At 33.4% G+C, this 24466-nt stretch overlaps 1 protein-coding gene across 7 annotated transcripts in view; it reads right to left on the bottom strand.

Annotated features, from left to right (window-relative positions):
- The window catches only part of EML5 (EMAP like 5), a 113000-nt gene that overhangs the window by 52236 nt on the left and 36298 nt on the right, over positions 1-24466 (bottom strand). For all 7 annotated transcript variants that reach the window (XR_007631412.1, XR_007631410.1, XR_007631411.1 and 4 more), the window contains exons 7-18: positions 23283-23484; positions 22091-22228; positions 21084-21340; positions 18479-18691; positions 16689-16856; positions 14757-14863; positions 14205-14323; positions 7997-8183; positions 6156-6261; positions 4995-5088; positions 2986-3086; positions 945-1147 (exon numbers count right to left, since the gene is read on the bottom strand). Coding sequence is in view for 4 of the 7 variants with exons in the window: in XM_050334929.1 (XP_050190886.1) it covers positions 945-1147; positions 2986-3086; positions 4995-5088; positions 6156-6261; positions 7997-8183; positions 14205-14323; positions 14757-14863; positions 16689-16856; positions 18479-18691; positions 21084-21340; positions 22091-22228; positions 23283-23484 (1895 nt within the window). In the remaining 3 variants the exon portion in view is untranslated. The remainder of the gene's footprint in view (positions 1-944; positions 1148-2985; positions 3087-4994; positions 5089-6155; positions 6262-7996; positions 8184-14204; positions 14324-14756; positions 14864-16688; positions 16857-18478; positions 18692-21083; positions 21341-22090; positions 22229-23282; positions 23485-24466) is intronic.

Below are 24466 nucleotides of genomic sequence, written 5' to 3'. Positions count from 1 at the left end.
GGGCTACAGATGTTAGAGATGAAAAGAATAGGAGTAAGAAAATTATTGATTTCTCCTCCTGATGAAAGTAGCACAGTTCTGTACAGTCAACGTACTGAGGCTGTATGCTTCTACCATTCTAGAAAAATAATTTAATCAGCATCCTATAAAGTGTTTTTCCTGATATTTAGCCTCCATATCCTTTTGGCATTTCACCTCATTACTCCAAATCAAACTCAGTACCGCTCACAGAAATTTGATTAGTGCTTAAATGATTCCAATATATGTATATTTGAGCCATTCTGTCTTTAAAAACTATTCACAGGTATTCAGTGAAGCAACAGGTATACTTAATACTGAAATCATTAGCACTTCCCTTAAGAGCGTTTAGTTCTTGCAGTATGAAAAACACATGCATTGTTCAACACTACTATACTGAAATTCAAATATTGGGAGGTGGAGTGCCTTGGTCTAACCTAACAAAACACAAACATATACATAAGTTTGAACATACAAGTAATCTAACTGGAACACTCATTCACATTTAAGCACATGCTTAAAGGCTCTGCTGAGCTAAAAGAAGCTGAGAATCAGTAGAAGTACTTAATGATTCACAGATTGAATGCTTCTATGAGGAGACAGTAATTACAGCACAAAGTAGTAGAAAGTACGATCTTCTTCCTTTCTCACAAGCTCACATATTCCATTAAACTTATGGACACTTAAAGCAGTTACTGTTATTTCTTTAGTAAGGGTTTATGAAAATTACTGAACAAGATGTCACTGGACCACAAGGATTTGAGAAACAGCTTCTACGTAACAGGAGTAAGAGACATGCCTAAGACTCTATTTTGAATCTGGACCCCACAAGGCTTTTCTGTAATGGAAATAAGGACATGGATTCCTGGGTTTGGGAAAGAGAATTTTTTGTCCAGACATAAAAAACCAACAAGTAGTTTATTTACTTTTTCTAGTGCGTGCATGCTGAACACAGGACCGTCATGTGCTTTGACAGTTTTTATGAGAAACACATCTCTCCAAATACACACATCCCCCGTGGAAGTTCCAGAGAACGCCATCTCTTCAGTCCAGCCATATACTGCACACATCATTGTATCAGTTCTTCCCAATGCACCTATGCAGCCCTTTCTCCCAATTAGTCCTCCACCTGGTTCAGACCAAAAACAAGTCATCAGATATTTGCTTAGAATTATCTTCCAGAAACTATACAACCTTGCCCAGAGCAACAGGTCCTTTTCTTCTGGTCCACACATGCTCCCCAAAAAATTGAGCCTGAGAAGAGTTCTCACACAATTAAATTTTTATATTACTTGGTAACTTTCACAAAAAAACCCACTTACTTTTAACCTACTACTTGAATCTGAATTTGAGTGTATACACACATATACCCACATAGACATATGAAGATACAGTGCATTTGTAAACTTGCATCTGAACAAAAAAACTAACATCTTCCATACATAGTTCATAGAAATTAGGAATAAATTAAATGGAAAGAAAAAAATTAAAAACCTTAACATACCACCATTTTCATTATATGTTTTCAGTGAGATGATTTCTAATTTTATTTTAGAGATTTACTTATATTGCCCTCTGGATAATAGAAATGTTACAGATATGTAAATTTTATAATTCTTTCATATCTAAAATCATTTGACAAATATAACACATAGTAACTTCTGGCTAGAAAGTCAGATTTATATTGTCACAATTCTGAGAGAAGTTTGGAACCTCTCTGCCTTCACTTGGCACTGATGACAATTTTATATATATAAATATATATATAATATATATATACTTCAGTGTCACTTCTCACATCAAGTGCACCTGCTCTACTGTAGATTCCAGAAACCTGGCATTTGTTAAGGTACACTGATACTCTTCTCCTCACACTGACACTGCGAAGTGCATTTCACGGTGACTGCCTTGCCAGTGTTCCACTGGAGTTTTGCACAGATGGGCTGCAGCATCAGAGAAATTTGATTCCTGATGACTAAGCAATGCCAGAGAGAAAACTACCATTTTAAACAATTTCCTTTCTTTATTCAAAATCACCATCTCCAAGCTTTCAGCATAGTTAGGATTTGTTTCTAAAGAATTTATAGTAACTCATTCAGTAAATATTCTGAGACACTGTGTTCTTTCTATAGATAGCAAGCTCAATTGTCAAAATTAATAATTTATATAGACATCAACAGCTTGCTCTCAGGCAATCTTGATTAATTTTTGTTGGGGCCAGAACTGGGAAAACCAGTGTGATTTTTTTGTCACAGACTTTTCTCTCCACAATTAATCTTTGTAAGGACTCATGTCAGTCGATGTGCATAAATTCTGCATGAATAACTAGAACATGCTCAGCAGATAAGCTAGTCTTCTGTAGCACATATGTCTTTAGATAGAATTTGAGGTTTGAAACAATGAAGTTCACACAAATATCAGGGAATGGATTTTTCACTGTTCAAAATTGCTCAAGCAGAAATAGCCAGCTGCTTTACCTTGCTTTTTAATTGTCAAATTCAACAGAAGTGTCTAGACAAACAGCTCAACTGGCAGATGTATCGTCTTCAAGTACTTTGTCTGAATTTTTAATGCAAATTTTTTATAACCTTAAATTTATATATATTGTGCCTCTTCATAGTGTATGTGCTGTAAAGGTCTTTCTACCAAAAACTGTTCTATGATTTTAGAGCAGCTCTGAAACCTTTTCAGACATGCTATATTATTACCAGATATAAAATCAGACAGTAGAAAATCCAAGGTCTTATCCACTTATATAGCTCTGGCTCCACAGGAAAATGATCTTAAAAAGAATTCCCACTACTGCCATAATGCAAATTAACATTATTACTGCTAAAGTTAACTGCAAAGTTAACTGACATATACAGAGAAAACACTTGCCTTTAATGTACGAAACATGCAGTAAAGTGATGCAATATTTATACTTTAAGTAACAGAAAATGTTGTAATTCTGAAAAGTGTCCTTACCTGCTCTACGCCAGAATTTCATGTGTTTAATTCCAACTGTAATCAATTTATCAGGCATGTAAGGATTAATCTTAACCACAAAAATCTTATCTTTGCTTCCCCTGAAATACAAAATAAAATAATTTAAATAAAAATATAACTATTAATATATTTAAATAGGCTTTGATTTGTGAGTTTTTTCTTAATTTATACCTGCCCTATATTGCTAACATTTACTTTCAAATCATTAACAATAGTTTACTATGAGAAGGAAGAAAGCCAAAGAACCAACATACTGAGTCCCATTCTATTTTCATTACCCTTCAGTCTCCAAAGCAGGTGAGCAATTATGTTACTTCACAGATGCAATAGGACACATTTTCTTTGCAAAACAAAATATATTTGCATTAAGTTTAGGTATATGGCATTTAAATCTCTGGCAGCTCATAATGAAACTTGAAGGAGTAAAGTTGTAAATCTTATTTCAAAGTCTCTTGTTTTAAAAACACCTTTTAATTGATTTTTTTACATTTTTGTTAGAATTAAACATACGATGCTATTATATTTCTTAAATGGAAATTTCAGTTGTTTCTAAAAACATTAAAACTTCTTGTTTTAGATTTCTTACTATGCTTCTACAAAACTAATGTCTTGCTTCAATCCTGTAGTTTGAAAAACAACTTTCAACTATGTTTGCTATTTATGGAAAGAAATGTTTACTAGTAGGTTGTTTTCTTTCTTTAAAATGCAGAAGAACTTTTGCTCCTCATTCAAAAGCGGCAAAAATCTTATATTGTCTGCTGTTTCAGACCACAGAATGAACTAGTGCAGAAAACAGGAAACAGTTTCTTTCCAAAATCAGTCATCTTCAAAGTAGAGATGCTGCTCTCAAAAATTCCAATTAATTCCTTTGTGTGGGTAGGAGAAATTAAAAACAAAAAAACACACAAAACAAAAAAACCCCACAACAAACAAAAAAACCCCAACAAAACCAAACCCAAAATCTGAAAATGAAAATATCAGGTGAAAGGCTGACAAATAAGTCTTCAAAGAAGCCACCTAACTGGGCTTCTGAAAAATAATTGGGAAGGGAGTACTCTTCTTTCTGTACATCATGTATTCAGGGTTTTCATTCCTCAGTGGGTAAGAAATTCCATGCACGTTTTAAAATAAAATGATAGTTAATGTCATTGAAGAGCAATAATGACCTTAACAGATAAAAAGGAAGTTGACACTTTTTAAATTGTATCTGCAGAGAGTAATAAATCTCTTTTAAATCTATGTAGAACAACATTTAGAGTATATGAACTGAATCCAGACAGAATGGGGAAAAAACCTCTCACATTACTACTCTATTTAAAGCAATAAATCCTTAAAAAAACCCAAAGTCGAAGGTTTCAAAAACACTACTTAAAATTAGAAATAAGATTCTATCTTGTAGATTAAAACTCCATTTAATAAACAGATATTAAACAAGCTTTGCAGACACAAAGAAACTTCCAAAATATTTAACCTTTGGAAGTTATTTAGTCCAATTTCCTGCTCCAAGCAGACCTGACTTCAAAGTTAGATCAGTCTGCTCAGAAAAGGAAAGAAACCTGAAGAAAAAAGAACTCTGCAAAACAACTTCAGATTACTATCCTAAGAAAGACATGACCTCTGATGAAAAAGATCTGAACAGAACTTACATCACTATCTTTGAGAACGCAAACAGAAGTACATAGAGTGAGCTTTAAAAAAATTATTTCAGAATGCATCAAATTAAATAAGCATAAATAAACTTTGTCTTCCATGTCTTCTTTCTTCACCAGTGGAGTTGTCACCCTAGTAATTCCTGTTGACTATCAGAGTTTCATTTATTTCTTCCAAAGAAACTTTTAAGGCTTTGATAAATATTATTGTCTGTATCACTCAAGTGATAGAAACTGCTAATTTATTAGAGAACTTTTATTCTTTAATGAATATATTTTGCTTACTGACACTTGAAAGTAAATCTAGGTACAAATTTTAAAACATAGTTAAATTCCTACCTTACTGCTGAAAGCTTTTCTCCTTTCTTCCAGTCCCAGAGTACAATAGTGTGATTGTCATCTATTCCAACAGAAGCCAATCGTTTCCCATCCGCTAGAAAAATAAATTTATTATTAAGAGAGTAGATAGATAACTATGTTGCAATTATAAGAAACCATGTTAAAAATATTATAGCTTCACAAATATTATAAGAAGAACGTACAAACAAGTAAATAATCATATGATGCATTTTTAAGCATGTCTTGTCATCTGTTTACTAAACAGGAAAGCACTCAAGCAATATCATGAAATTTATGAAATGCCCTTAAATTTGAAGTCTTGGAGAAGCTCTGACACATATTCCACATTAACCTCCAATAAACAAGCTATTTGTGTTCACTCATGATCAATGACTTTCTGACATGTATCCATCTTCAAAATTGCTAAACATCCATGCCAAAATTTGGGAAACAAGATTCACATCTTGAAAAATGGAGTATCAAAAGTAAGAAGCATCAAAGACCACAAAGTACTCATCTTTGTGATCACACATCTTCACTGTGAGTCTAGATATTCTATCCAGTAAATCCAAACTATTAAAAAATGAATAGAAGCCAGTGGACCAGAGGAAATTTAATATTGCTACAGGAATTCAATGTATAGGGTGTAAAAATCTCAAAGGATTTAACTGATAGTCTCTTACATTAGGATAAAGTGGAGAGAGAGACAAGGTTTCTGACCAGAAGAATGCATAAGTGGACTTTCTGAATGCATCAGTGTGCTACCCAAATGGCTTTCAGGATTTCATTAAAAAAAAAAAAAAAAAATTGCACACCTGATCAATGTGCTCAAAAATTGGTTACACAGTTGTAAAGCAGACACAACACTCAAGATCTGTGCACCTGCATCGTACAACCACAAGAAATTCCAAAGTGCTCTGCTCAGCTGTTAAATGGCACAAAATCTGTTCTTGTATTTCCTATGTGCAAGATTCCAAAGGAGCTTTTTTTAATGAATAATCACTTTAAGACAGGCTCTTTCATTTGATATTTAACACCACAGAATATTTTTAACACACAGTCTACAGTGTAAAGGAATCCAAAATTGCTCAGTAGAATTGATTAGCTTGTATTTTCACACAGAAAAGGAAAAGTGTAAATAAATAAATAAATACTTATTACCTGAAAAATCAACAGCACAAACACCGTACTGGTGATAGCCCTTTAATACTGAGAGTGGTTTTATTGTTTCTGTATCCCAAATGTGTATTGAGGGATCTCGACCAACCTGAAAGTATACATATTCATAACCTTTTTTTTTTCATTTCTCAGTTACTTCACACAGTTGATAAAAAGCATAATAATGAAAAATACTTCAAAAAGTATTTGAAAAAATTTAGTGATAAAGTTTTCCTAGTATTCCTGTTGTCTGGCTAGCAGTACATTGTTCCTCTTGCTGCTTCACAAATACCATGTGCCAGCTGTCTTAGGAACACTAATCACAATTAGCTAAAGCCTTCTTGTTAAAAAAAAAAAAAAGCCCTTCATTGATTGCACTGTGGCATATTTATTCCATCAATTCTTCATCAATCATTCCCTGTCTAAAAATAAAATGTTATTTTTGTTGCTAGTATGTAAGCTACTCTACCTTGAAGGAATCAAGGTGACTTCTGTTGCTTACTGGTGTCAGTACAGGTGTCTACAGGTCAGATTCTAATGGTGCCACTAAAATGGCACTAACATAGGTAACTTGGTAAGAAATTGAATATAGAATATTCTTTTTAACTATGTACAAATGCATTATAAGTCAGTATTTACAAGAATAATTACTATTCCAAAGGTTTTGCACCTCAGTGCACCAAAAAAAATATTGTAAAACCAGAGCAACAGTCTCTTGTGTTTAAGACCAGGGGCAGGGCTCAAAAAAACTAGGATCTATTTCTAGTTTTGTCACAAACTTAGTATGTGATATTTACAAAGCTTTTCAGAATATCCATTACCAGGAAAATCTGAACCAGTGTGGTATGGGGAATTTGATTACTGCAGTACCTAAATTCTTCAGGTAATATAATATACAACAGTATATAATATCTATATATAAAACAGTATATAATGGAGTGTATCATTCTGTTAATAGCAAAAAGTATTTTAAAATATTGTAAATCCAGGGACATTTTTATTCATAGCCTTTACTACTCCAAAATTAGATAAAATCAATTCTTATATTTAGGGCTTTAATTTCCTAACTGACCTATAGAATTATGTTAATCTCAAACATTTTTACAGAAATCAAGGGCATCATAAGCAAAAGTTTATTTCTATTTAAAAACCTCAGTTTATGTTTCCCAATTTATTTTATAATAGTAATAACAACAACAATGACAAAAGTGATAACAATAAATAAACCCCCTTGAAACATCAGATTAAACCTTCAGATTCCCAGTTTATAAATATTTATGGGAACACTTGTCAGAAAACAAGAGTGAAAAGAATTTACCTAAAGTTACTGTCTGGCAAAAGATAAAATAAACTATTATTAGTACTATAAAATGAACTTTAGCAACATACATAACTGTGTTGTATGCACAAACACTAAATAGTTTGTCTATAGGTGATAACAAAACATATAACATGAAAATGAAATGCCAGACTGTAATAACAACCACTAACTTCCTATTATATAATAATACATGAATGTAATAATAGAAAATAAGATACTAAAAAAGTATTTCTTAATTGCACATTTCTTCCACCTTATCATGAAACAGCAACATAATGATGAATAAAAAAAAATATTAATCTATTCTGAATTTAAAAAAATGAGGAACTAAAACTCTTATCAGAATATAAAGAACTGTAAAAAACACTTATTGTGTAAATTTTTTACCATGATTCCATCTGCAACAGAAAAGCAGTCCTTTACCTGAATAAGTATAGACTGAACATTCTTCCTCCAAGACAGGCCTTTCTAAATTCAGTAGTAAAAACTTCAGATTGTTATAGCAGATAAACATGCATCCTACCTGGCCTGTTGCCACGTAGTCCTTTAAGGGATGAATAGCAAGGCAAAGAATGTCATCATCGTGACCCAGATAGAAGCGCTGTGTGTTCTGCTGTCGGTTGTACACCACTCCCACCGCTGCCACGTGGTATACAATTTCACCCGTCTGAGTGTAAAATAAATTACTTCGACAGTCGTAACCTCTGTAACTAATCAGAGAAAAAATTTGTTCACCAAGGTCATAAACACACATAATGAAAGAGATAAAACTATGCAAGAGGTATTTTGCACATGTAAAATTCAGATTACTTACCAATCACTGTTTTGGTAAGATTGTAACATATTTGCCAAAGGGAACACCAATTTAACAGTTTAATTTCCCATTCAGACATCAGGACTACTAGCATTAGTTTAAAAGTGGTATTTAATAGTTACTCTCCACAGCTAGTTTAGAAGAGAAAGTAATAGCTAGTAATTTTTTCAGACCACATGGAGAAGTTGGGCATGCAATATATTGTTAAATGAAATAGAAAATGTCCAAAGTATTAATTTCATCTATATCTCACTGCTCAAAAATCAGGCAGCAAAACATTCAACAAGAATGCGGACAATTGAAAGTTTGTGGAAATTTGATAACAGAAAACAAATGCAAACATTTTCTTTTAGAACAATTTCTTTGAAGAAAAACCTGTCTCTTTTCCTCTTTGAAGAAAAACCAGTGCAGTCTCTCTGCACTGATGCAGTGACTGGCACATAGGCCAATTCCCAACTGGGGTCTGTATGCACTGTATCTCAGTATGTGCACTTCTTCCTAGGTGTGATTAAGATTCAGTATCTGATAAAAACCAAAAGTTACATTTTCAGAAAGGCTCCTGCTTTAAGTAATTTAAGAGGTTAAGAAACCTAAAAAAACAAGCAAGTTTTAAATAAGTGTTTTTAACGCTATCCTTGGTAGTCAATGGAGGTAATATTTAAAAATACATAATATAAATTTATTCCTTCCTTTCTTCTGATATAAACAATACTTCATATACTCCTGACACATCCTGCTTCTATGCCAGTAATTCCTCAGCTAACCTCTTTCTATTCCTTCTTCTTTTCTTACAGATCTTCACTCAATCAACTTTTTAATTATTTTACAAAGATGCAGGCAAAATCTGGCTACATTTCTAAGTGTATGGTTAAATTTACAGGAAGGGAGTGACGCTTGAATGTGTTTAAAATGGCCATGAATTATCTTCATTTAGGGATCAAAAGCTGTACCTAAGTATTTTTGCATCCAACTCCTAATTAAACCAGTTGAAAAAAAAAGCTCTGAAGATGATCAGCAAGTCATTCTTGGCAAACAAAACAGCTACACATTCACCCTCAGCAACTGCAAGTTAACAGAATTCTCTAATGTCTATGTTATACTTCTCAACAAAAGCAGGCCCCTTTTGCATCAGTGCATGTCTTTAAATTATCACATAAGACAGAGATGTATCTGTACACATACCAGTAAGTGCCATACACAAAATGAATGGAATAGCACTAAGACAATTACTACATATGAGACACTTCAAAGTTTTAAATGATGCAGAAATTATGCAGTCCAGGTAGAAAGTTCATGAAATTATATACATTTTTTCTTATGTACATAGTGCAACCCTATGCATCAGTGAAGTAATGAATCTTTAAGGCAGCTGACCAACCTCATTTTAATGAATACTATTCCAAAAAACATGGATCTATGTTAGATCTATGCATTACTGGAAAACAACAAAGCACATATCTGAAGCAGATTTGAATATACTGGATTTCTGTTGGCTCACCTACACTACCCACAATGTCACTGTATGGGATTGGACAAAACTTGCTAAAATCACCTCACAAAGTTTTTAAAGAGGCCAGCAGAGGGTCCAGGTCCATTCCTCCCCAGAAGTAGAATGTTGCATCTCATGAACTTTTTGAGGATCATGAAATTCCTCCTTTCCCCATTCTCTAGCCTGCCCAGGTCCCTTCAGATGACAGCATGGACACTGGGCCTGTGAAGTCCAATGCTGGATCTCATTATATCACAAACAAGAAAAGTGAACATCTTAAACCAGTAAAAACTGTGATAGCACAGAAATAAAAGCTTTTAAATAAGTCTCCCTCCAACTCATCGTTTAGATTGGTATTCATATGCAAGTTCTTAACTTCAGGTTTTGTTCTAGTCCAGGAGTCTGGTGTCTCCTGGACTAGACACTTGCAGTGTCTCCTGAGTTACGGTCCTTTCAAGGTCTCTAGAAAAATCTCTTTCCATTATATCTGAGGCTCAGCTATATGTTTGCTCCCTACTCTTCTCAAACTGACCAACAAGTTAGACTCACAATACAGGTGCAAACTCTTCAGTCATTCTTTGGTCTCCCTCCACCCACATCTTTCACTAACAACATCCCCCAGCAGCAATGTGTGCAGATGTTTTGAAGCTGATTTCTGCCCAACACAAAGTGCTGCCTGCCTGCACCCTATTTTGATGTCTAGCCACCAGTTTTTAAAGGGACAGAATATACAATGACCTAGAATAACTATGATGAAAGAAAAATAACCTATCACAGTATGTAACATCACCATTTTAAGGACATGACAACATTCAGTGAGGGGCAGGGATTATAAAGGCAGGCACAGTGTCAGAGAAGATATCTGAACCCATTGTTGCTTGGACATAATTTTCCTGTACTTCATTCAGCACTGTGTTCTGTTAAACATGCTGGATTTCCTTTGCAAGTACAGAGTAATAAAAAAGAAAAAAGGCAAATATGCACTCTAAAGGAGAATATTTTTTAAAAACAGCTACGAAAATATGCATGCTGAGAAAAATACTGCTTTAGAAATACTGGACATTGAGCAATTTCTTACAAGCTTAGCAGTCACTTATAAAAGTAAAAAGCATTAAGACAGCAAAAGTAGATCCTCCTCCATGTAACTCAGAAATTCCGAATTTTCCTAGTTCATCATAACAATTGCCTATATACCCTAAATTCAACCTAGTGAAACTGAGTACATTAATGCCATGTATCACAGGACTACTCAAAATATCCAAAATGTACATAACATGCAGGAAAATAGTTCTTATTACTCATATCCATAACTTTCTGTGATCAGAAGTTTTGATTCTAGTTAATTTTATCTAGTTATTAAAAAATGTGTACAATCAGTTGTTTACAATTGAAATACAACATATTTTGCCAAAATATTGAGCAGGGCCAACAAAGACCCTTTGTAGCCCAAATAAACACATTTGGTCTTTCCCACATCACAGTTTACTAACTCCCTGACTACACAGGTACTTTTTACGAGAAGGAAAGTGATGGGCTAAGGTTGAGCAGAGATGAAAAGAAGCATATTTCAATGTAGAAAATCATTCCCTGAGAATCTTTTACACAGTTCCAAAATACTTACATCTCCATACTATTAAACCAATTTAGAACCAAGACTATTAGCTAATCTTAGAAAAAGCATGAAAAGAAACAATCTATTTGCACAAAGAAAACAAACCGCTGAAGTAATTTACAAATCACTACTTATGCTCCACTGACTACTGACTGCATCTCCAGTGACGGTGACGGAAGTTTAGATATACACATAAAATCGTCTACTTTTAGGCACAGAGCTGTGAATTCTGTAACCTGAAGCTGGATCCTTCCCACAGTTGCAAGTCACAGAGCTAAAGCCAGCTAAGGGACAACCTCACAAGCAATGTCCTCTCTGGGAAAAGAGTCAATGTCTGTGGCTTGCCTGATGCTGTCAGGGTTTTCAAAAGTTTTATGTTACTCTTCAAAGTATATATGGGACATTTCCAAATGTAGTCCAACCCTCCACTAAAAATCTCTAGAAGAACCAAATGTCAAAATGAACACAGTTGAGAGCAGAGTCTTTAGTACAAAGGTGGTGATTTTTATTTTTAAAAAAAATTATTCTGCATGGTAATGGTGTTTTCGCAACAAAACCCACTCATAGCCTATTCCCTTCAGATACTACTTTTAGGTACTTGTAGTAATTCATGAAAGACTCTCATTTAAAAGCATTTCGGTGTCATCTTGAAACCGTTACCAAATTTCATCTTAAGATAAGGGTAGTTCAACGAATATGCTGAAATCAAACTAGATCTTTGAATATTGAAAAATCATTCTATGATTCTATGAATATTTTAAAAAAATTTTAAAGAAAAAATCGTTTTTGTGAAATCAACAGCATAGCTTGGAAATAAGACAGGGCATAAGTATTACATTTGCATTCTTATTTCCTGACAGCAAAAAGAAAGCATAATAAGCATTGAATCTGAGAAAAAGGTTCCTCTGAATATTTTAAAATATGTATCCTTTTCATGTTTCTGAACCACCACCAATGGCAAAGACATGGCAAAATTGAAATACAGGAATAGTCAAAAAGAGGCCAAACTAGTACACCAATTTAATAATACGTTTCTGATCATGACTGTATCAGAGCTCTTATAGAAAGATGCACTTAAAGATGAACCTCTTAACAGAAGTTCTTTTCTCATCCATATTAATCAGTGGCTGGCTCATAAACTCAGAATTATTGGGTTTATGCCCTTCTAAAGTAGGAAGGAACCAGAGGTTTAAAAGATTTCTTACAGGAAATGAAGAGATTTTCAAAAGTTCATCTTTCAAGGCAGTTGACAATTTAAAAACACAAAACCAAAAAGCTCAAAAAAAAAAAAAAAGAAAGGAAAAAGAGCTTTCTATTACCCTGATTCAAAAAAGCACTACTTCTTACACTTTCAAAGAACATCCAAGACATTTCCATTGCAGCTATAGAAAGATGAAGCAAAGCAGACTTCCTGAATCAGAGAATACACCTATTACTCACTTGGACGTGGGTCACTTTAAAGTTAACAGCCTGGACATTGAGAAAAATCTGTTGTTCAGCATGGATTCTTCATTAGTTTTCTTGATGCCCATTGGGTAACCAGACAGAACTCAACAGGACATTTTACTTCTGGTCATTCCTGGATATTCTGGTCATGCTTCACTTCTGTTGTGAAGGAAATAACAATAATACCAAAGATCCAGGGCCCTTGCTTGTGCTACATCTTCTTCAGGATCATTTGGTTTTATTCTTAGACCAAATTTTAAAGACTATATATAGCAGTTACCCACATTAATGCACTTTCTATATGGATATAAAAATCTTCAACTGAGAATTCTGGAGCATCAAAGGCAGAAAAAAAAAAAAAAGAAGAAAAAACACCAAAAACCCCAACAAAAACCCCAAACTCTGTACCAAGCTTTCCAGTTGTCATTATTTCCAAAGCTATTAGTCAGATTACATGCCTTCTACAGATCAAGTTGCTGAGTTGAATGATTACCTATTCTTAGCCAACTAATTTAGTAAGCATTCCATGTGGAGCCATTCTACAATTGTTTAAGCGCCATTATAAAGACAGACAGTATCAATAACTTATCCATGCATTTAGTTATATCTGAAAAGAAGATACATTCCTGCAAAGAGGTATCTTTTGAAAGGAAAACTCAGATTTCTGATCATTATTCTAATGCAGTAACGTCTAATGCCAGCTTGCTCTAAAACACCACATCTTTGTTCTGATAAAAATTCTTCACTTACAGAGTTATGAGAGACTACCAACCCTAAAGACAAAATCATAAGATTTCAAGGATGCATCTGAAAGTCATTCTACTACTCAAATTAACACCAAAAAGAGAATGAAACTGAATTTTAACAAATTTACAGAACCTATTAAAAATAAATTTAGTTCCTAAACCAAGAGAAGAATATGTAAGTTGTCTCAGACTAGGTACAGTTTATGTATCTTTTTTAATAAAATACTGCTAGAAACACCACTTAGTACAGCACCCAGTCATCTTTAACTATACCAAGTTTGTATTGTAACTACCAAAATAATAGAACAAAGAGAGCTATTACTTTCCAGATACTGAAAAATGTGGGTGAGACTACTGAATACTTTATTTAGTCACCTGTACTCAAATAGTAAGTATCAGCTAAAGTTTCAGTGCAAATTCAGTTCAGAATTTATGTGTAGAATTAGTAAGTTGGCATCAAAGATTTTTATTTAGTGTAAATTTATTTTTACAGAAATAAACAAAAATATTAAATCACAAAGCAACTGACCTGAAATTCTTTCATCATATTATTAAATTATAAACACTAATCTACAAAACACAAACAGTCTACTTGTATATTTTAAAGAATCCTCGTTTGCATACCCATGAACAAAATGTAGTCTTATACTGTTCCCTGGAGCTCGCTCACGTCTCTTAGAAGCTGCACTTTTTCTTTTTTCTTTGCATTGCTCTTTAAGTTGAGGTAGATCTTCTTTGTAAACCTTTAAGAAAGAGCATACGTAAAAATCAGCAAGTTTCTGAGAGTTCAGCCACAGCTATCACCCACAAAACTGTTATCCTGACATCACTGAAAAAACCCCTCCAATACCTGTAGCCAGTGATTGTACAGTAACAGAGCAACTTGTTTTTAAATTGCAACCAAAACTCCAGTAGAGCATGCTAGGAATACATATAATAAATTTTCTCTGTGTTAATATTAATCTTAATTATTATCTTAATATCAATTATTCATTAATTAATATATCTTAATAACCTTAATCTTTTGAATACATCAGGTAATAACAATTCTAAAGCTTTTGGTCAGTTCCCATGCAGCTCTCAGTCTTACCACCTTTCAAATTTCAACAGTCTTCATAAAGGACCAACTTAAACCCTGGGAAATATTCCAACTGCCCTTGAAACCAAAACTTTTACCTGTCGACGATAGGTGATCTGTGTCTCTTGCTCAATTTCAGAGTCCAGCTCTGGAACATCAGACTGATCTGAATCTGATTCATCACTATTAGAGTCAACCAGACTCTCTGTCACCAAGAAAACAGAAACAGAAAATTAAGCAACATAAAGCACAAACCTTAATGCTTCTGCTTTGATAATCAGTGCATTTATTACCTACAACATAAACTGCTAATAATTGACAGGCTGACAGGACCAATTCTACAGGACCAATTCTTAGATTAGAAATGAGACAACTTGGAAGTATGATAATTTTTGGGGAGTATAGAAGCAAGTTAGATTTCATTAAAATTATTTCATCAACATTAATGTTAGGAAAAAAAGGAAAGAAGAAGAGAACGAAGTAATGAGTACAAAGCAGAACTTAAGACTTGCAGAAAATTAACAAGAGAGGAGTTCCAAAGAGAAACTTATGGTTAAGTGAGCGACTGATGTGAATAGAAATTCTTTAGGTAGATAAGTGGGAAAGAAAATTAAATATGGGGAGAAAGTGGCAAAATTTTTTGTGGCTGTTGAGAAAAAGGATAGTAATTTAAAGTTTTACATGTAGGGAGAGCCAGATTATATCTCGTAGCAGAGAGTTTCATTCCAGAAACTGAAAAGAATGTCCTGGCTGACAAATGATAATCTATTTTGAACTTTTTGCAACCTTTGATTGAATGTTGTACAATTTTTGATTAAGAAACCAGACTTAAAGACAGCCTAGAACACAAATGAATATTACAGGTCTCAAAATGTAATTCCCAAGAGAATCACCACTCCTCTATAAGGACTGTTTATAGAATAATGCAATAAAGAGCTATCTTTGGACCTGTAATACCTAACATTTTCACCAGTGACTTAGAGAAAACCAATATTGTTACCAATAAAGGCAGAAGATTACAGAGTTAGGAAAACCACTAACAGGACAATTATCAATCATGTGACAAAGCAGATGTATGTTGCACATACTGTCAGATAGGCAGAAGTAAGGCTATATATCCAGGAACAGGGAATCCATTAACATGTAGAAATTTTATCTTGAGAAGCAGCAGCTAATACAGAAATTTAGGTCATGGGAAATAATTAGTTGAAAAAGAGTTCATACCATGAAGAATAAAAGCAGTTAAAGACTTCTTGAAGGCTTTGTCAAGGAGATTAAGATAACTATTGTTTCCTTCTGCATTTGTCACTGACAAGTTCAGCACAGAATTGGTATTCATTTACCTGTTTGTTAGGTCCACCCTGATACATATTCATCTGATCTTAGCAATTAAATGGTGAAACAGCCTATTTCATTGTAACTCTATATAGTTATTTCTCCTCTCTAAATTCTTTTAGGAATTTTCAGGGGAGGCACTCAGTTAATTGTTTGATTTTAGGAAACTCAGTCATAAGAATAATTGTTGTATTAGTCACTAGTGGAAACATGATCTTCATTTTTTCCCAAACACAAAATATCTGTATTCTGCTTTAAAAAAACTTAAAATTAAACAATCAGCTATAATGCTTAAATCATCATCTAAATACTTCAAAATTTGAATCAAAGGAGTATAAAATCTATTTTTTCAGTGACATCCGGGCATCCAATTGTTGTCAATTTAGTAAAGGATGCTACGTATAGAATTCCTAAATTTGCATTTTGGTCTGAACTTTTAAAATTTTCCTTTGTAGAGGAAACACAGCAGTGAGGAGGTTTTTCACGCTCTTGCTAGCCTGAACATACAGGGTACTGGTAAGTATTAGGCAATTTCATCAGGTATTTCAGGCAGCTGCAAAGTTTAAAGAACAACAACTTTGTGCAGACTGACAATTCTGAATATTTATTTCGATACTTGCACCAAAGAATTTTACTTCTCTTTTAGCCTCCCTCCTTCCACCCTTTTGTTGGTGGTTTTTTTATAAGTTGCTTACCTTGGGGTGCTATATGAAGAGAATCCTTCAACTTCCGGTCAGGTACAAACTTCCACTGAAAGACAGAGTGATCAGCTCCTCCAATGGAAACAACCCACTGGTGATCATGGGACCATCTGACATTTGTCACGTGAGCAGAATGACCGAGATATTTTTTAAACTTTGCTCCTAGAACAAGAATTATAAAACTTCTTTCAATATTGGTGTAATAAATGTTTCAGAAGCACCTCAGGAAATCACATTAAGGAACCCTTATAAAAAGTAGTAGCTTAATAAATATATTCTAATTAGTACTAATACTTTAATTAATAGCAGCAACTTTTTGCAGTATTCACAAATTTTAATCAGTCTTTAAGATAAATTTTTAAATTTGGGTTTCAAAATAAAATCTCTTAAGTCAAATTCAAGAAGAAAAGAGATATGATGGTGCTGTATGAGATTTAAATATTTCAAAAATTTTATTGTATTAATTCTTTTTATTTTTTTACAAACTGAGATTTTGACAATTATTATTTCTACATTGAAAATATACAGTTATTTAAATCATGTATATTTAGGTCTGTGAAAACACCCCCATGTATGTGCTTGTAGCAGTGGTTCTCACTGTGCAAGTTGAGTGCTAAGCACTTCTAGCAATGCATATGCTCCCACTTTTAGCAGTAGTAGAACTAGTAGCAGTAGCATAGCTACATCAAGTTAATGTTTTCCCCAACTACTACATAATTACAATACAATCATTGGATCAACTACTAAAATGAAGTTCCTAACAGCACTCTATTATACAGATATCTTTTTAGACAAGAAAGGCTTCATTGTTTCAGAGCTGTTTGAAGGACTCTGTTCTAGATGCCATTCGTGTTTAATGCTGGCTACAACTGCACGGATGGGTCTTAAGACGTCTTCAAGTAATATGTACTTAAAGAAATGTTTTGGATGTTGTTTTTTGGTTTGTTTGTTTGTTTATTTGTCTTTAAAGACCGATATTCCCCCATATTTTTTTCCACTCACCTTGTAAAAGGTGATATTAAAAAATATTTCTTTTCCAGATTACGTTTAAAGTGAAAAGGCTTTTATTGGTACATGAGGTAATCCAATGAATGGTGTCTAGAATGGAGTTTTTCACACAGCTCTGAAACAATGAAGCCTTTCTTGTCTAAAAAGATGCACGTATCTCCTCTGTTCACTCAGTCCTGAAGAGTAAACTTGAAAATTACATCTCTCACCTTAGGCCTCAGTTTGAAAAATTTAACAAGATTTGTCATTTCTTGTTGGAAAAATTTTGAAAAAGCTACTGGAAAACCTTTAAAATTTCAAATAACATACAGTAGCATACCCTGATTACAGGATCAATATGCTGGTCACTTATTTATTACTTCTAATAATTTAGTAAAGTTACTTTTTTCTAGTTCCTAGCCCAAATCTCTATCACACATCCAGAGAAAGGAAGAAAACTACTTGATGACAAGGTGAAATACATAAAGATATGTATCTCATAAAAAGGTAGATATTGAGTCACCTCACAAAATTCTAACAAAAAAAGAGAACTATTTTACAAAATAAAAGATAAGTAAAGCTTGTGACTATCCTATTCAAAAGGCAAATAAAATACTGCTAATATTACAGTTCTCAATACACCAGCTAATTATTGTTCTCTACCTCTGAGCTCTAACTAAACTTCCATCAAAAATATTAGCCATTTATATAATTTTCAAAACTGCAGTCTTCTAATACATTTTTCTTGAATAACCAAAATTCAAAAATACTTTTATAATTGAATTTAAGGGTACTACCTTTTCTTAGACATGGGTATCGAAAGAGCTTTACTATTCCATAATCATCAGCTGTAACCATAACTTGCCCAATAAAATTTGCATCCACAGAATTTATATCATTTATATCTGAATATTTGGGCCAGATTCCATTAACTTCTACGCCAGAAACACAGGTCCATGATGCCCACTGAATGCCTTTTAATTCCTCCTTGTTTGTTACCTCTTTTCCACCTAAGAAAAAAAATAAAGGGTAATTTTTAAATGTTCGTTTATGCAATTTTAAAGACTGTAACATTTAAAAAATTCTCTAGAAATCAAATCCAAGTGAGAGACAATAAAAATGGACTTCTGACACTGTCCTGACCTAATATTCCTTATTATGACCAAAAGTATCGATAGTAGGGCTTCTCAAGACTACTTAACAGAACATCATGGCTTTGGTACTTTACAGCTTTTATAATTTCTTGGTATCTCTTGAGGCTGTGTTATTTTTTAAATGTTTATCAAAATATACAGGTAGTAATTTTAATATAAAGTTCAGAAAAATTCTGTTGCTGAATGAATGATTCTAGAAACCTCAATTACTTTGAGAAAAAAAATGAACTCATTTAGATTTGGCCACTGTAAATTACTGAAAATACCAATGTTGTTTGCATCCGTGTTACATCAGTTTCACCACCAGCTCTATTGGCAATGACAAAGTTTCACATAAGAGCTGATGAACTGAGTCAGACCAAAGGCACATTTAATAAATAGTGCGTCTTTTGCAAAGGCCAGAACAGAGTGCAGGAGGAACACAGGAGCAATGCAAGCAAATGTGAAAGCTGTGAGTTGGACTGAACATAACTGCAAAACCTGAGCAGGACAACAATTCACTCTTAGTCTTTAGCGGTAACAAAACTGAAGACAACAATTCCTTATTGTAAGTAGGATTCTGCCTAGTGGAAGCAAATGGGATGGGATGAGATGTAGGGGAGAGCAGTCACAAGCACTGTAAGAAGTTTACAACAGAAGGGTATAAGGAAGAATTCAAGTGTACTGGACTCAATAGAGTAAATAAAGAACAGTCCTAGAGAAAAGAAAGCAAAATGGCAAATAAATCAGAAGGAAGACTTTAAAAAAACCCCCATAACCAACAAAAAAACCAAAAAAATCAAAACAACCAAAAATCCAAAAACCAAACCAAAAACCAACAACAAACCTCCCACACTTGAGAACAATTTTAACTACTATATATCCCTCCAAAAGCTGGAAAGGAACTCAAGTGCCCTGTTTGAAGGTCCTTCAGCTCTGATAAAATAAAGGCAACCTTTGACAAGGTTTACCTTGTAATCTCTTTCAATCACTAATTCATATAAATAATGACTACTAAAACTGGTTATATTGATAACTAAGTCCTACAGATCTTTTACCAAGAAACTGCAAGTTCCTTTACTCACCTATAGCGGAATTTCAAGTGTTACACCATTTGAATATTATTTTGAAATATTAGCACATTCCTCCAGCTCCACTGACTTTGCTAAACTTTTTTCATAAACAAACTTGCAAAATCCCACATTCTAACAGATAAAAATCTCAGGCTGAAAGTTGCCTATATGACTTCAAATTGCTCCTCCTGTGTGTATTTGTTACTGTCTAATTAATTTCTTACTATCTTTTCTTATGTATCTTCATTCAGTACAGAGAATCAAAATTAATTAGATGCTTCAGCAAAAAGAGTAACAAAAAGCTGCATGGATCTGTCAATAATGTACAGTGCAAAGAATAAATATTGTACAACAATTAAGGGAAAATGTAAAAAGTGGTGATAATAATACATAATTACTAAAAAATATGATGAGTGGGGAAAATATCATTATGTAAAGAGTGTATACAATTGACAGAAGAAAGAAGTTAAGCCTTGTGATAAATACTGCCCTTGGCATATTCTAATCAGGATTACCTAAATTTGAAGCTTTAAGATATTGTAATATGTGCATATGTCATCTACAGAGGGAACCATCTTGATGGAAATTATTTCTATAGTAAGGGATTGTTCAGTCAAGTTTTCAAGAGTGTTATCTTGAAAACACTTACAATAATGGGGCTATCACAAAGTTTCTCAGTGTAAAAGCTCTTTTAAGTTAAATTCCTCAGTTCTGCTGCAAACATAGTTCAGGAAAACCAAATGACTCTCCTGAGCTGCAACATACTGATTTTTCCACACATTTAAAAAATCCTACAGCGCAATTAAGTGGTAATTCATGTAATAACCAAGCTCCACAAGTACAAAGCTATTAAGATATTGCAAAATTGAATTTGAAAGCTGCATTTTTCTCCTTCTAAAAAGTGAGAGCAAAACTTTATTCTTGAGAAATAAAACAAATTATAAGCCAACATCTCTGGCATGAAAAGATGCATTTGAAAGGACAGTAAACACATACGAATAGAGATATTTAAGTAACTTTGCCATAAAAATGCCGTACTTATTCAAATATAGCAAATATTTATACAAACTTACAAAAAACTTTCACTATAACCACATGCTTTGAACCAGGATTTACATTTGGCTGTTTTTACAAAACTACTATACATTATTTCTGTAATAAGTAACAAATATCATAAAGACAACTCAGAATCTTACTTGGCATTCTGTAAAAAAGTCTCTTTCCATTGCCATCATTGGTCTGTAAGTATTTACTGTCTGAAGACCAATCCATATGTGTGATGAAACTTAAAGATCCAATACATTCCCCAACCTTCTTGTATCGTTGAACAACACCATATATATCCACAGAGCTGTCATTGGAACCAACAGCTAGGAAATTCCCATCTGGAGAATATTTGAGTTCATGAATAGCTTCTTTCCTGTCTTTGATATGAACAACCTCAGTCATATCTCTGTAGTATGAAAGAAAGCATGTCATAAGCATAGAAGAGCCTTATCACACTCTCAAGTTCCCAGTTTTAAAAAATGGACAAGATCGTGAAATTATGAAGTGAACTTAACTATCCCATGAGAAAACACAAAATTGCTGGTTTTAGAGTTGGTTAGGGCTTCATGGCCAAAAAAAAGAGAAGGGAACAGTGACACAAGAAGGTGCTGCACTGGGCTGAGGGAGAGCAAAAAAGAAGGAACTGTTCAAACTGGGTCCACAAGAAAACCTCATCAGGTAGGTTACCAGATCTTTATTCACTCAGGGAAGAAAACTTCACTGACATGAGACAGATCTCAGACATTCCCTTTAAAACTGTGGGATCTCAGCAACAAGTCAACACTGGTTTTATAGGTATGATGTGCTGACAGTGGATTTCCAACACAGGGAAACAATTTAGGAATTAATGAAAATTTATTTCTTAGTAATTCAAGAATAATTAATAAAGCTAAAACCTAAAGTAAAACATTTCCTAGAACCTTGCCACTCTCACCAAATAGACCAAAATACTTTTTTCAAATGGGTTGTTATGGAACAACATGAACATATGTAGCACATTTAAAAAAATCTGAGTATACTCCATAATTTGAAACAAAAATGTAAGTAACCACATGTACGGTCACTACAGTGTCAGTATACATACAATCTACAAAAGCAACTAGATAACCTGCTTGAAGGAGTTAATAACGTATCTGCTTTTGATTTTGTACCATACCTGACTCGGAGCACAGTGAAAGAGCCATCCTTCATACCCAGAGCAAGATGGATTCCATCAGTGCTGACTGCGGCGCAGCGAATGGGTTCCTCCATGTTGCACCGGGCAATCAGAGCATGGTCTATTAAACTCCAAATTCTAAAATAAAGTAATTATTTCAAACATAAAAAGGGGTTTGCAGCTTTGTTATAGGTAAGATGAAGTCCACAATTTCTGAAAAATGCTGGACGTAGCAGTATCTTATTTTAAAATAATTTTCCACAAGGAAAATCTAGGTCAAAAGTGTGAATTTTGTATAGAGCAAGGAACAGTCTTATATTTTAAAGGGTGAGGAAATATCAATACTGAGAAAATGTGGGGGCAGATTAATTTTGTTTGATTTTTTAAAAAATAAAAAATAACATACGACAAGATATACTTTTAGACCACTCCTGTGAAAATTCTACTATTTTGTTAATCATTTTAGCCAAGAACATTAAATAACAATTATAAAGACTTTGATCAGTATAAACAAACTTTTCTACTAACAAGTCATTACTAATAACTCCTTATAACTAATAATTATAACATCTATCATTTACAAGACATATTGTGAATTTTAGAGTATTATTTCAATATTAATAAGTGAACTACTGATTCTCTTAACCATGTTACCCTTAAGATATTTATAAGAAAGAAAAGGTGTTTGAACAAAAAAAAAAGATGAATTTGTAAAAGATTAATCTAGTAGATTTTATGAGCATTTATATTCTGTTTACCAACAGAATATAAGCATTTATATTCTGTTTAAATTCTTATTTTATGAGCATTTATATTCTGTTTATGCATGCATTAAGTTTGATGAAATTCACAAACTAAAATTTAATTTGCAACACATGGAAAAGTGAATAGGTAAGAGTAAAATATATAAGTTTTTAATACAATTTTTTCATTGTAACCTATGAATGCTTAATATAGCTCCTGGAAAGGGAACACTTACAGGATACTTGTCTTTGAGTGCTCAATTAGTCTAAATGAATTTTTTTCAAATTTTGTACATGTTTTTTGGGGGAAATATATACCTCCACTATATTTTATTACTGGCGAGCACTCATTTCATGCATCCCTAAACTGTAGGAGCACTTCAATTCCACAAATCATTTGTTCCTATAAAACTGTAGGCAGTTAAACAAACAACCAAACAAGACTTAACCTGACTGATCGATCATCACTTCCAGTCATTGCCAGGGGTTTTGTAGGATGGACAGCCAAAGCCCACAGCTCTCCTTCACAGTGCCCCTGCATTATCAGGAAAGGCTTATTACGCTCATGCACCACAATTTCAAAAATTTCACTGTCTTGTGTCCCAACAAGTATATGGTCTCCTCTCCAGCAAACACTTCTTACAGACAGACCTGTAGAAGAGATTGTTACTGAAAGACACATCCTCAGAATTCGTGAAACAAAGGTAAAGTAGCACACAACAAAACATAAAAGCAAGAAAATGTCAAGAATTATCCATATACCTTCTCTTAGTCCTCCATTCACTCCTTTTATCTATTCCAAATAACACATACTTGCACTCAGAACATAAACTTTTCAAGCTTAGTATTAAGAAATTTCTAAAATAAAATGTGAGCCTTATTTCAATAAAGGAAAAATATAGTACTGACATTTGCAGCTGAAATTATGCCTTTAATGTCTCTAACCTTCAACAAAGTTAGCAGAGAATATAAATTACAGTTTCTGATCAAACTATGGACCTTAGTACTAACTAGGTGAATCCAAATTATTTAAGCGACAAAAACATCAGTGGAACAAGTATTATATGTAAGAAAGTCAAAGAGCCCAATTCTTTGTAACATCTTAAGAGTATATGAAATTATTTTTTCCAAATAAACAAAAAATAATAATAAATCAAATTGAAACAACATCTAGAGAGTTGAAAAGGGTTTATGATGGAATTTAACAAGCATTTCTAACAACTGAATTAACTTTTAGACTAACAGTTGTTGTTTGCAGATAAGGCCAGGAATAATAAAATGGAAGTTAAGACAGTTACACTGAGAACCCAGTCTTGGGTGCCTGATTTTAGTAATATGTACCTTTTAAAACAGGCTGCACTTATTACATTCTGATAACGCAACTCAATTTTGCCAATTTGAAATGTTCATAACCAGATGGTAGCAATGCCTGACTTAGTTTGCCTAAACACTGCCTTTGTGGAGAGCAGCTCCAGAACATCTTTGAAAAGCTACTCTAGATTAATATGTGAGACAAAATTATATATATCAGATAAAAGAAAGGAATGTTGTAATGGTCCAGATTGATGAGCTTTTGAAAAATATTTTTAATTATGTAGAAGGAAAAGAAAAGCCTTATGTTATTAAATTTACC

Source organism: Myiozetetes cayanensis, unplaced genomic scaffold, assembly GCF_022539395.1.
Source record: "Myiozetetes cayanensis isolate MyiCay16 unplaced genomic scaffold, myiCay2020 scf6-25, whole genome shotgun sequence".
Taxonomy (NCBI): domain Eukaryota; kingdom Metazoa; phylum Chordata; class Aves; order Passeriformes; family Tyrannidae; genus Myiozetetes; species Myiozetetes cayanensis.
Note: the sequence above shows the minus strand (reverse complement) of the source record. Positions and strands in the feature narration are given on the sequence as shown.